Source organism: Neoarius graeffei, chromosome 26, assembly GCF_027579695.1.
Source record: "Neoarius graeffei isolate fNeoGra1 chromosome 26, fNeoGra1.pri, whole genome shotgun sequence".
In the NCBI taxonomy this organism is placed as follows: domain Eukaryota; kingdom Metazoa; phylum Chordata; class Actinopteri; order Siluriformes; family Ariidae; genus Neoarius; species Neoarius graeffei.
Window position 1 is genome coordinate 19,193,021 of NC_083594.1, and position 14,081 is coordinate 19,207,101.

The 14,081-nt window shown below is 43.5% G+C and overlaps 1 protein-coding gene across 1 annotated transcript in view; it reads right to left on the reverse strand.

Annotated features, from left to right (window-relative positions):
* Positions 1-13,785, reverse strand: part of lactbl1b (lactamase, beta-like 1b) — a 35,828-nt gene extending 22,043 nt beyond the window's left edge. Inside the window, exons 1-4 of the mRNA XM_060909837.1 lie at positions 13,723-13,785; positions 4,594-4,744; positions 1,158-1,264; positions 672-829 (exon numbers count right to left, since the gene is read on the reverse strand). Of these exons, the coding sequence (XP_060765820.1) occupies positions 672-829; positions 1,158-1,264; positions 4,594-4,744; positions 13,723-13,785 (479 nt within the window). The remainder of the gene's footprint in view (positions 1-671; positions 830-1,157; positions 1,265-4,593; positions 4,745-13,722) is intronic.
* Positions 13,786-14,081: the final 296 nt, after the last annotated feature.

Genomic DNA, 14,081 nt, shown 5'->3' on the forward strand with positions numbered 1-14,081 from the left:
AGCCAACTCATTTGAGTGTGTGCTAAATTACAAGAAAGATAAAGAACCATGCTGTGAATGAGCTGAAATTAGTCCACCCTATTGTCAGGAGCTCACCTGATAGTGAGGTGAGAAAGAGAGTGCAGGCAGGGTGGAGCAGTTGGAGAAGGATTTTGGGAGTCATTTGTGATAGGAAAGTCCCAGCAAAAGTGAAAGGTAAGATGTAGAAGACAGTCGTGAGACCAGCTATGATGTATGGATTGGAGACCGTACCCTCAACGAAGAGACAGGAGGCAAAATTGGAAGTGGCGGAGTTGAGGATGTTAAGGTTTGCGATGGGAGTGACGAAGTTGGACAGGATAAGGAACGAGCACATCAGAGGGACAGCACATGTGGAGAGCTTGGGAATTAAGCTAAGAGAGATGAGACTGAGATGGTATGGGCACATCCTGAGAAGAGATGCAGAGCATGTTGGAAGGAGAATGTTGAGGATGGAGCTGCCAGGCACATGAAAATGAGGAAGGCCAAAGAGGAGATACATGGATGTGGTGAGAGAGGACATGAAAGTGGCAGGTGTGGTAGAGAAGGATGCGGAAGACAGGGAGCAATGGAGATGAAAGATCCGCTGTGGCGACCCCTAATTGGGAGCAGCCAAAAGGAGAAGAAGAAGAAGAAGATTATCAGGAGCTCACCTGTAGATTGTGTACTCATTAGGAGGTGGTGATTTCGGGTCACTGCCATTCCTCTTTCCGAAGTTTCCTGTCCACAGTACAGTGTCATTGTAAATGATGATGGCAGATATTGTTGGAAGGCTGGTAGGATTGATACTATGCCGGAGAACTGCATCTACCTGGAAGAGGACATTGCATATTAATGCATCATTATTCACAGCTTTCAGAAGCAAACAAAAGCTGCCAACAAGAGTGCTCATTCCAGTGTTTCTAAATCCTCTATCCCAAAAATATTTTACTGCCCGATATGGGCTGGAATAACTGCCTTTAACCCAAAGAATATGAACTTCACCAGGAATATGAGCACATGAGTTGAGTAGGTTTGGACTGCTTAATTTTGAGGGAGTAATCAAGTTTCCATTCAAGTATCCTAAAGGAAGTTTTAAAGTGTGACTTATAAGAGTTTAGTGTTTTTGGTGGGTTGATTTGTAATAGAGAAATGTTTACCTTCTCCAGTGCTGCCTTCAGGTATGGGATTGGGTGCTCCAACGGAGTGGGCTTGGGGTATCGGGGACACAGCTTCTCAGATTTAAGAGTTTTCCCCAACTCTTCCTCTGAAGAAAGATGAAGGGGAAAATGTTAGAAAATAAAAAGAAGGAACCCTAAAACAGATTAATGTCCTATTTTTCATAGCCTACTTGCCACACAGGCTGCTTCATCATTCATAATTGAATGCAAGTGGGACAAGGGGGGAGAGGACATGAAGGACATGTAGGAAAAAGGGAGGAGTCTGGTGCAAGTTTGACAAATAGATGATAGCTAGGCACATCATTTAGGGTGGCATGGTGGTGAAGTGGTTAGCACTGTGGCCTCACGGCAAGAAGGTTCTGGGTTTGAACCCCATGGCTGACGGGGAGTTTGCATGTTCTCCCTGTGTCTGTGTGGGTTTCCTCTGGGTGCTCCAGTTTTCCCTATGGTTCAAAGACATGCAGATTAGGTAAAATACCCAGTTACTGGGTTTGTACAAGCCAGTACATACTTAGTGCAGGTCCCGAGATTGGGGAGGGTTGCATCAGGAAGGGCATCCAGTGTAAATAAATAAATAATCTATGCCAAATGGGGTTGAAAATCAATTGGGGTTTTGCCCTGTGTTCTTCCCTTGTCTCTATGTGACAAATTAAATTAAATCTTAAAGGTAGATTGACTTTCAGGTTTAGGTCATAAAAAGAATTTTCTCTGAAACCCAATTATTTTTGTTTAGTGGACTAAAAGCTACTGAATTTGAATCACAGACTTCCAATTTTATTTATTTATTTATTTATTTATTTTTATATATAACAATTAATGAATTTAAGGCCACATGGCCTAAATTCTCCACTATTATTTCTTGCTTCACCGTGACGCAAGTCAAGATAATACATCATGCATCACATGGTGGGCTTTCCCCGTTCGCGCAAGGCATTGTGGGATACAAAATTGAAACAGGAAAGGAAAATGGAGGACGCAAATGAAACATGAAAGACCGACTACAGTAACGGAAAGTGAGAAGAAAAGACCTTATGTTGCAAAGGAAAGGAAACGCAGGACCAAACTAATAAATATCGGCGGTCAGCAAGCATCTCGGTGTGACCAGCTGTTCGTTTAGTGACAGAATGATGGAACTGCCAATGCACGGTCAAGGTAAACCTGTAGATGGCAGTAATGCAACACTGGATGCCAGCTGCCGTAAAACCCAAAAGAAGAAGAAGACGACGATGACGCTGAAAGGTACACTTGCCCATGTACACACCGGACTTCCCCGTCTGCTTGACTGCACAAAGCGAGCGATTTCATGTACATTATTTGCTAGGGAATCCCCTCAAATGAAACTTCCCAGCCACAGAATGGCCATTTTTTTTTTAAAGATATTACAGAAATAAACGGGCGGCACGGTGGTGTAGTGGTTAGCGCTGTCGCCTCACAGCAAGAAGGTCCGGGTTCGAGCCCCGTGGCCGGCAAGGGCCTTTCTGTGCGGAGTTTGCATGTTCTCCCCGTGTCCGCGTGGGTTTCCTCCGGGTGCTCCGGTTTCCCCCACAGTCCAAAGACATGCAGGTTAGGTTAACTGGTGACTCTAAATTGACCGTAGGTGTGAATGTGAGTGTGAATGGTTGTCTGTGTCTATGTGTCAGCCCTGTGATGACCTGGCGACTTGTCCAGGGTGTACCCCGCCTTTCGCCCATAGTCAGCTGGGATAGGCTCCAGCTTGCCTGCGACCCTGTAGAACAGGATAAAGCGGTTAGAGATAATGAGATGAGATGAGATGAGACAGAAATAAACATATATCACGATGATAAAATTTCAGAGGGAACTAAATTTCCCTGGTTTTAAAGAAATTGAAAGGCCGTCTACGTTTAATCAAATCATCAAAAATGTCATCAAAACAAGAAAAGAAGATTTCTACAAAATTTAGGCATCTGTATTTAATAATTCTATTTTAAAATTTTGTATTTATAAAAATCAGTCAAATATAAGTCAAACACTGTATCTAGCTGATATTACTCATTAATGGTCAGTGCTGGGGTAGCCTAGTTGCTCGTTAGCTACAGTTAAAGACATTGGGCTTGGCACCATACTGCTTTAATTTGCTTGCTAGGTCAAAGTCTCTGACAGACTGAAGACAATTTAAAGAAAAAAAGGGGGGAAAAACCCAACCAAATAGGATTACTGCTAATTATGACAGTTTCAGCACATCTCATTCTGTATTGCTGCAGCTTTCAGGACTACATCAGGACACAAAACTCAGCCTGAATTGCAATGAGGATTGCTGTGAGTTTATCTGCTTTGTATACACATCTGCATACGGTTTCTGTCTCGTGTGATGAGAAGTTCTGAAAAAAGTCCTTCAACTAAAATTAGTTTGCTCCATTTGGGACATAATAAACTGTACAGGCAGCAAAGAAATGTTACCAGAATATTTTCTAAGTTTAAGGAAATTGGAATATTTATAGATAAAAGAGTTTGTGTAAATCTCTTCTTTTTGAATGAAATAAATGATCATTTGCTTTCAAAATTTGTGTTAATTGACTTTTGGCTTGTTGTTTTTTTTTTTCCAATTGTGAAAATGTTATGCAGTAGCAGTAAGCTGATAAGCATCATAATAAACAAACAAACGAACAAACAAACAGGATGCGCTCTCTAGTCATTGCAGCTATTTTATAAGCTGCCTCATAACGAGGGTGGAAGCCTCGTTATGAAATTAATTCAACCTCATCGTGAAATTAATCCACATTTGCAGTGATTAATGTGACAATTATAACGAGGACTATTCATGCAGCAATATATTGGCAATATCCTATTCAACGTTTATTTGAATAATTCTCATTTATATTTCATTATCTTTTTAAATACTTGTTTATTTATTTTTAAATTGTCTCTTGATTTTATGTTACATCATAATATTCTAGCCACAGGTTTTTTTTTTTTTTGGTCTGGTTGTTTTTTAAGAGGAGCTTATAAGTGAGTGCTTGTGTTTAGAAACTAAATCTGCATATGGCTCATTATTGTGAATAATATTAGCTATTATATTTTTGTATAAGCAAAGTTTTTGGAAATAAATAAAGATTTTATATACACAAATACATATATTAAAACCACCTTTACATTTCTGTGTTCCTTAGTTAATGGTCTAAGAAAGTCCACTTGTTGCACTGATATCTAGTTACATTAATATAGTGACAATATATTATCAGGTGCAGTTAGAAACACAACCATATGTTTGTAATATATTCTATGTAATAGGGTCAAGCATTAACTGAGAATACCAGTTATTCATACATGAAACCATTATTTGCACCTTTATATTACAGCCTTCAAATAGAAGGTGAAAAATAAAGATTATAAAATATCATTCATCGAACTGAAAGAGGACTTTTTAGGAGAAATACGTATTTAAAGCCAATCTCACCAGGTATTAGCTTGGGCAGATGGTACTGCCAGAGGAAGCAGCCTGTCATAATGATAGACAGCATTACAAAGAAGATGAGACCCAAATGAGTCCATTTCACGTCCATCCTGGTAGTTGTGGTAAGTCTCTCGATGGCAGCTGCTGGAGTACGCTGAACCAACATGTGTTACAGGATAATACAAAACACAAAAGGATTAACCTTGAAATCTTTTTAAAATGGTCTTTCTTTCTTTCTTTCTTTCTTTCTTTCTTTCTTTGGGTTAAAGTTCAGGAGAGAAACTGATTCTTCTCATTTCTTAGTTGTGGCATTTTTGATAAACACACAGTTGAATCATTTAAGCCTAATGTGGATCAGACTGAACTACAAGCTTGAGACAAATATACAAAACAGTTTTTATGACAGAGCCATAACAGCACTGAACATGGACACACAAATAGCATGAACACCTGAAATGTGCAATATCTTTTGAATTTTTTTTATGTGTGTCTTAGTATTGATCTATTATTGATCTTTTATGTTATGTGCACTGGCAAAGGACAGCCAACCAATTTCATTGTACTGTACTTGTCCATTACAATGACAAAGGTCTATCTACAGTGTCTTGCAAAAGTATTCATCCCCTTTTGTGTTTGTCCTGTTTTGTCGCATTACAAGCTGAAATTAAAATGGATTTTTGGAGGGCTCGCACCATTTGATTTACACAACATGCATTTAAAGGTGCAAATTGTTGTTTTATTATGACACAAACAATAATTAAGATGAAAAAAACAGAAATCTGGAGTGTGCATAGGAATTCACCCCCTTTCATATGAAACCCCTAAATATGAGCTGCTCCAACCAATTCACTTCATAAGTCACATAATGAGTTGATTAAGATCCACCTGTGGGCAATCAAAGTGTCACATGATCTGTCACATGATGTCTGTATAAATCAGCCTGTTCTGGAAGGACCCTGACTCTGCAACACTACTAAGCAAGCAACATGAAAACCAAGGAGCCTCCAAAAAGGTCAGAGACAAAGTTGTGGAGAAGTACAGATCAGGGTTGGGTTATAAAAAATAACCCAAACTTTGAATATCCCAGGGAGCACCATTAACTCCATTATAACAAAATGGAACTGAACTCCTAGAACTGCCACCTTATTGTGGTGGAGGGGTTTGTGTGCTTGAAGGATCCTAGGAGCTATGTTGTCGGGGGCATTATGCCCCTGTTAGGGTTTCCCAAGGCAGACAGGTCCTAGGTGACAGGCCAGACCAAGAGCAGTTCACCAAAAACCCCTATGGAGAAAAAATCCAGGACCGTGACGTCGCCCGGTATGACGCAGCCGGGGCCCCACCCTGGAGCCAGGCCCGGGGTTGGGGCTCATATGCGAGCGCTTGGTGGCCGGGTCTTTGCCCATGGGGCCTGGCCGGGCTCAGCCCGAAGAGGTGACGTGGGCCCGACCTCCTGTGGGTTCACCACCCACAGAGGTAGCAGTAGGGGTTTGGTGCAGTATGGATTGGGTGGCAGTTGAAGGCAGGGGCCTCGACGACCTGATCCCCGGACACAGCGGCTGGCTGTTGGGACATGGAATGTCACTTCGCTGGGGGGGAAAGAGCCTGAGCTTGTGCGGGAGGTTGAGAGGTACCGGCTAGAGCTGGTGCGTGGGCTCACCTCCACGCACAGCTTGGGCTCTGGAACCCAGCTCCTCGAGAGGGGCTGGACTTTCCACTTCTCTGGAGTCGCCCGTGGTGAGCGGCGGCGGGCTGGTGTGGGCTTGCTTATAGCTCCCCAGCTCAGCCGCCATGTGTTGGAGTTTACCCCAGTGAACGAGAGGGTCGCCTCTCTGCGCCTTTGGATTGGGGAGAGGGCTCTTGCTGTTATTTGTGCCTATGGGCCAAATAGCAGTATAGAGTATCCGGCCTTCTTGGAGTCCCTGGGAGAGGTACTGAGGGGTGCTCAGACTGGGGACTCCATTGTGCTACTGGGGGACTTCAATGCTCATGTGGGCGACGACAGTGACACCTGGAGGGGCGTGGTTGGGAGGAACGGCCTCCCCGATCTGAACCCGAGTGGTGTTTTGTTATTGGACTTCTGTGCTAGTTACGGTTTGTCCATAACGAACACCATGTTCGAGCATAGGGGTGTCCATAAGTGCACGTGGCACCAGGACACCTTAGGTCGGAGGTCGATGATCAACTTTGTAGTCATTTCATCTGATCTCTGGCCCTATGTCTTGGACACTCGGGTGAAGAGAGGGGCTGAGCTGTCAACTGATCACCACCTGGTGGTGAGTTGGATCTGCTGGCAGAGGAGGAAGCTGGACAGACCTGGCAGGCCCAAACGTATGGTGAGGGTTTGCTGGGAACGTCTGGCCGAGCACTCTGTTGGGGAGGTCTTTAACTCCCACCTCCGGGAGAGCTTTTCCCAGCTTCCGAGGGAGGCGGGGGACATTGAGTCTGAGTGGACCATGTTCTCTACCTCCATTGTGGACGCAGCTGTTCGGAGCTGTGGCCACAAGGTCTCCGGTGCCTGTCGTGGTGGCAATCCCCGAACCCGGTGGTGGACACCGGATGTAAGGGATGCCGTCAAGCTGAAGAAGGAGTTCTATCGGGCCATGTTGACCTCTGGGACTCCTGAGGCAGCCGACGGGTATCGGCAAGCCAGGCGTGCTGCAGCTCGGGCAGTTGCGGAGGCAAAAACTCGGAACTGGGAGGAGTTCGGGGAGGCCATGGAGAAGGACTATCGGTCGGCCTCGAAGAAATTCTGACAAACCATCCGGCGCCTCAGGAGGGGGAAGCAGTACTCTGCCAACACTGTTTACAGTGCGGGTGGGGAGCTGTTGACCTCGACTGGGGACATTGTCGGGCGGTGGAAGGAATACTTTGAGGATCTCCTCAATCCCACCGTCATGTCTTCCACTGAAGAGACTGAGGCTGATGACTCAGAGGTGGACTCGTCCATTACCCAAGCCGAAGTCACTGAGGTGGTTTGGTTTGCAAGCTCCTCGGTGGCAAGGCACCGGGGGTGGATGAGATCTGCCCTGAGTATCTCAAGTCTCTGGATGTTGTGGGGCTGTCTTGGTTGACACGCCTCTGCAACATCGCGTGGCGGTCGGGGACAGTGCCTCTGGAGTGGCAGACTGGGGTGGTGGTCCCTCTTTTTAAGAAAGGGGACCGGAGAGTGTGCTCCAATTATAGGGGAATCACACTTCTCAGCCTCCCAGGGAAAGTTTACTCCAGGGTACTGGAGAGGAGAATTCGACCAATAGTCGAACCTCGGATCCAGGAGGAACAATGCGGTTTTCATCCTGGTCGCGGAACACTGGACCAGCTCTATACCCTTCATAGGGTGCTCGAGGGTTCATGGGAGTTTGCCCAACCAGTCCACATGTGCTTTGTGGATCTGGAGAAGGCATTCGACCATGTCCCCCGTGGTATTCTGTGGGGGGTGCTTCGGGAGTATGGGGTTTGGGGCTCTTTGCTAAGGGCTGTCCGGTCCCTGTACGAACAGAGCAGGAGTCTGGTTCGCATTGCCGGCAGTAAGTCAGACCTGTTCCCAGTGCATGTTGGACTCCGGCAGGGCTGCCCTTTGTCACCGGTTCTGTTCATAATTTTTATGGACAGAATTTCTAGGCGCAGCCAGGGGCCGGAAGGAATCCTGTTTGGGAACCACAGGATTTCATCTCTGCTTTTTGCGGATGATGTTGTCCTGTTGGCTTCTTCAAACCAGGACCTTCAGCATGCACTGGGGCGGTTTGCAGTCGAGTGTGAAGCGGCTGGGATGAGAATCAGCACCTCCAAGTCCGAGGCCATGGTTCTTGACCGGAAAAGGGTGGCTTGCCCTCTCCAGGTTGGTGGAGAAGTCCTGCCTCAAGTGGAGGAGTTTCAGTATCTCGGGATCTTGTTCACGAGTGAGGGAAGGATGGAACGTGAGATCGACAGGCGGATCGGTGCAGCCTCCGCAGTGATGTGGTCGCTTTACCGGTCCGTTGTGGTGAAGAAGGAGCTGAGCCAAAAGGCGAAGCTCTCAATTTACCGGTCGATCTACGTTCCGACTCTCATCTATGGTCATGAGCTTTGGGTAATGACAGAAAGAACAAGATCGCGGATACAAGCGGCTGAAATGAGTTTCCTTCGCAGGGTGGCTGGGCGCTCCCTTAGAGATAGGGTGAGAAGCACAGTCACTCGGGAGTAGCTCGGAGTAGAGCCGCTGCTCCTCCACATCGAGAGGAACCAGCTGAGGTGGCTCGGGCATCTTTTTCAGATGCTTCCTGGACGCCTGCCTGGAGAGGTGTTCCAGGCATGTCCCCCCGGGAGGAGGCCCCGGGGAAGACCCAGGACACGCTGGAGGGACTATGTCTCTCGGCTGGCCTGGGAACGCCTCGGTGTTCTTCCCGAGGAGCTGGCCGAGGTGTCTGGGGAAAGGGAAGTTTGGGCTTCCATGCTTAGACTGCTGCCTCCGTGACCCGGTCCCGGATAAGCGGAAGAAGATGAGACGAGACGAGACAAAATGGAAAGAATATGATATCACTACAAATCTGACAAGAGAAGGCTGCCCACCAAAACTCACAGACCAGGCAAGGAGGGCATTAATCAGAGATGTAATAAAGACACCAAAGATAACACTGAAGGAGCGATAAAGATCCACAGTGGAGATGGAAGCATCTGTCCATAGGACCACTTTAAGCCGTACACACCACAGAGTGGGGCTTTATGGAAGAGTGGCCAGAAAAAAGTAATTGCTTAAGAAAACACGCTTGGAGTTTGCCCAACAGCATGTGGCAGACTCCCAAAACACATGGAAGAAGATTCTCTGGTCAAATGAGACTAAGAGTAATCTTTTTGGCCATCATGGAAAATGCCATGTGTGGCGCAAACCCATCACCCTGAGAACACCATCCCTACAATGAAGCATGGTGGTGACCGCATCATGCTGTGGGGATGTTTTTCATCTGCAGGGACAGGAAAGCTGGTCAGGACTGAAGGAAAGATGGATAGCACTAAATACAGGGCAATTCTGGAGGAAAACTTGTTTGAGTCAGCCAGAGGTTTGAGACTTGGACGACGGTTCACTTCTAGCAGAACAATGATCCTAAACATACTGCTAAAGCTACACTGGAGTGGTTTAAAGGGAAACATTTAAATGTCTTGGAATGGCCTCATCAAAGCCCAGATCTCAATCCAATTGAGAATCTGTGGCATAACTTGAAGATTGCTGTACACTAACACAACCCATCTAACTTGAAGGAGTTGGAGCAGTTTTGCCTTGAGAAATGGGCAAAAATTCCAGTGGCTAGATGTGCTAAGCTAATTAGAGACATACCCCAAGAGACTTGCAGCTGTAATTGCAGTAATAGGTGGCTCTACAAAGTATTGACTTTGGGGGGTGAATACCTATGCATACTCCAAATTTCTGTATTTTCATCTTAATTATTGTTTGTGTCACAAACCCCCCCCCCCCCCCCCCCCAAATTTGCACCTTTAAAGTGATAGGCATGTCGTGCAAATTAAATGGTGCCAACCCTCCAAAAATCAATTTTAATTCCAGGGGGATGAATACTTTTGCAAGATGCTGTATCTATCAAAAACAAAAGCAAGAAAAGAAAAACAAAGAGAGAAAAATGAAAAGAAACAGGAAGACCTGTTACTTGGTCTTTAAATACACTTTAAATTTTGCTGTTAACTATAGAAATAAATAAGTTATTATTTTAATTAGAAGTAAGATGCATTTAAATAACAGTTTCACAGTGAAGTGAAGTGTGTATTAGATCCTAAATGGAGAAAGTCTGATTAGTGTGTGACAGAATAAGAATAGGAAGGAAATTACCAACTTGGTAATAAACCCAACACGCAGTCTCGTTTCTGTTTTTATTTAATTTACCAGAAACATAATGATGGTATTCTAAGAGAAATAGATAATAGAAAGAAAAATTCAGTTCAACTGTCAAAGACCTATTTCTCAAGGTAATATTGAAATCAGCTGCAAAAACAAACAAACAAACAAACAAACAAACAAACAAACAAACAAACAAACAAACAAACCTACCTAACTTTTACCATCCTAAAATGATATTTATTGGCATATTTTTTTGAGGCAAGCTCAACAAGATGTATGCAATGTTAATTCTATTGTCTGATACTCAGTAGAAAACTATATAATAAAACATGCAATACTCACCACATAAAAATACATCCTCTTCAGTCTAAAAATATGCCGATTCTTCATGTAGGAATTTACCAAAAGTGCTGAACACCATATTGGCTGACCTTTGAGTCTTGGGCACAAACATAATTTAGGATTGTCATCTCTATACTAAACAAGTAGTTGTGGACTGACCCGCAGTGTTGTGACAATTCAATTTCCTCTCCCAGCCCAGGACGCTACTTGACATTATAATCCTGAGATTTACTCCTCACAAGCCCAACAAGAGCAGGGTTGCCCTTAATCCTTGCAAATCAATTCACTTCTGGCTGGTTGGCTTCTGACAGCACAAGCGCAGTGCATACCTTAATGTATACTATTGTGGTGTTCTCAGGAAACAAGTCATGAGACAAGCCATGTCAGGTGTTATAATGCAAGTCCACGAGACCTTGCTCCGACATGATGAGTAACAAAGAAGATGCCAGAAGAGAAAGTGAAGATTGTACGTATAAACAAGGCTGAGGTGCATTCTGAAGTGATCATGGCTATGCCCTAAACCGTCTGAAAGCTGGGAACTCTGAAGGGTCTCCTCAATAAGGGTTTTATACTGTATATATATATATATATATATATATATATATATATATATATATATATATATATATGTATATATAAACCAGTCATTAGGAAGGAATTTGCATGTTAGTTTTATGTTGCACAATTACTATTACATAAAGAACAAGTAAATGGACTTATCATTATGAATACATTATGAATATGAATACATTTTCAATAAGAGTACCTTTGTTTTAAATAAAGGGGAAAAAACAGCTTAGATTTATGAGCTACAGTGCCTTGCAAAAGTATTCATCCCTCTTGGTCTTTGTCCTGTTTTGTTGCATTACAAGAATTAAAATGGATTTTTTGGGGAGGTAAGCACCATTTGATTTACACAACATGCCTACCACTTAAAAGGTGTAATTTTTTTTTTGTAACACAAACAATAATTAAGATGAAAAAGCAGAAATCTGGAGTGTGCATAGGTATTCACCCCTCAAAGTCAATACATTGTAGAGCCACCTTTTGCTGCAATTACAGCAGCAAGTCTCTTGGGGTATGTCTCTATTAGCTTAGCACATCTAGCTATTGGGATTTTTGCCCATTTCTCAAGACAAAACTGTTCCAACTTCAAGTTAGATGGGTTGCGTTGCTGTACAGCAATCTTCAAATTATGCCACAGATTCTCAATTGGATTGAGGTCTTGGCTTTGACTAAGCCATTCCAAGACATTTAATGTTTCCCTTTAAACCACTCCAGTGTAGCTTTAGCAGTATGTTTAGGATCATTGTCCTGCTGAAACATGAACTTTCGTCCCAGTCTCAAACCTCTGGCTGACTCAAACAGGTTTTCCTCCAGAATTGCCCTGTATTTAGTGCCATCCATCTTTCCTTCAGTCCCAACCAGCTTTCCCGTCCCTGCAGATGAAAAACATCCCCACAGCATGATGCTGCCACCACCATGCTTCACTGTAGGAATGTTCTTCTCAGGGTGTTGGGTTTGCGCTACATGTGGCATTTCCCTTGATGGCCAAAAAGATCAATTTTAGTCTCATTTGACCAGAGAATCTTCTTCCATATGTTTGGGGAGTCTGCCACATGCTGTTGGGCAAACTCCAAATGTGTTTTCTTAAGCAATTACTTTTTTTTGGCCACTTTTCCATAAAGCCCCGCTCTGTGGTGTGTATGGCTTAAAGTGGTCCTATGGACAAATACTCCCATCTCCACTGTGGATCTTTGCAGCTTCTTTAGTGTTATCTTTGGTGTCTTTGTTGCATCTCTGATTAATCCCCTCTTTGCCCGGTCTGTGAGTTTTGGTGGGCGGCCTTCTCTTGTCAGGTTTGTAGTGGTGCCACATTATTTCCATTTTGCTATAATGGATTTAATGGTGCTCCCTGGGATATTCAAATTTTGTGATATTTTTTATAACCCAACCCTGATCTACACTTCTCCACAACTTTGTCTCTGACCTGTTTGGAGGCTCCTTGGTTTTCATGTTGCTTGCTTAGTAGTGTTGCAGAGTCAGGGTCCTTCCAGAACAGGCTGATTTATACAGACATCATGTGACAGATCATGTGACACTTTGATTGCACACAGGTGGATCTTACTTAACTAATTATGTGACTTATGAAGTGAATTGGTTGGAGCAGCTCTTATTTAGGGGTTTCATACGAAAGGGGGTGAATACCTACAGTATGCACACTCCAGATTTCTGTTTTTTCATCTTAATTATTGTTTGTGTCACAATAAAACAACAATTTGCACCTTTAAAGTTGTAGGCATGTTGTGTAAATCAAATGGTGCTAACACCCCAAAAATCCATTGTAATTTCAGCTTGTAATACGACAAAACAGGACAAACATAAAGAGGGATGAATACTTTTGCAAGACACTGTACCTCCTGTACTGACTTAACCTAAAAGTCACCTCTTTGAGCTGGCTAAGTCAGGAATAATAGACCGTGTGATTATACATACCCCGAAAAAGTTTTTTGTTTGTTTGTTTGTACCTTCACTTGTTCTTGCTGTGTTTGCATGGATTTACTCCAGATTCTCCAGTTACCTTCCATCTTGCATGCTAGTCAGTCGATTGGCTGTGCTAAATTGCCACAGGTGTGAATGAGTATATGAAATGTGTGTGGTGCATTTGTACATTGACCCCTGCTACAGATTATGATGATAATTTGTAGATTTACCCTAATAACCTCAAAGTTTGAGCATGCATTTGCACTGCCTCATCACAGCATGCATTTACAAGCCTTTTGACCTTAAAGGCTGTCGTATTAAAAAATTAGTAGTAAAATTGTGCTTACCTATCAGAATTAGGATTTGCCCAGCTAAATTTTGGTTATTTTGATTACTATTTGATTATTATAACATACCAAGTTAAGAACTACTTTGTACTGAACCTGTCTTGAAAACAGTCTTTCTATCAGACAGTCATGCCTTACCAGTGATTGAACTCCATCTTTTGAGGACTTTGTCAGCACAAACTTACTTCCAGTCTTCCCCATAGTGAATTTTACAACTCTGAAACACAAACAGTTAAAATCAGACCATTCTTGCTATCCTGGCATTTCTGGACTTCAGGGTGGAGGTTTGAAAGCCAGCAAAATACAATCACTTTAGTTTGCCATTAATTCCACAGGAGGAAGTGTGAATATGCTATTACCTTGTAAACGGTATGTCACATTGTTGAAATTCACTGAACAGTAAATTAAAATAATTAACAGTTATTCCATGAAATCGAGTCGTACATGAGCTGATAACTGACGAGGCGCGTAGCACCGAGTTGGCTGTAAGCCATGCA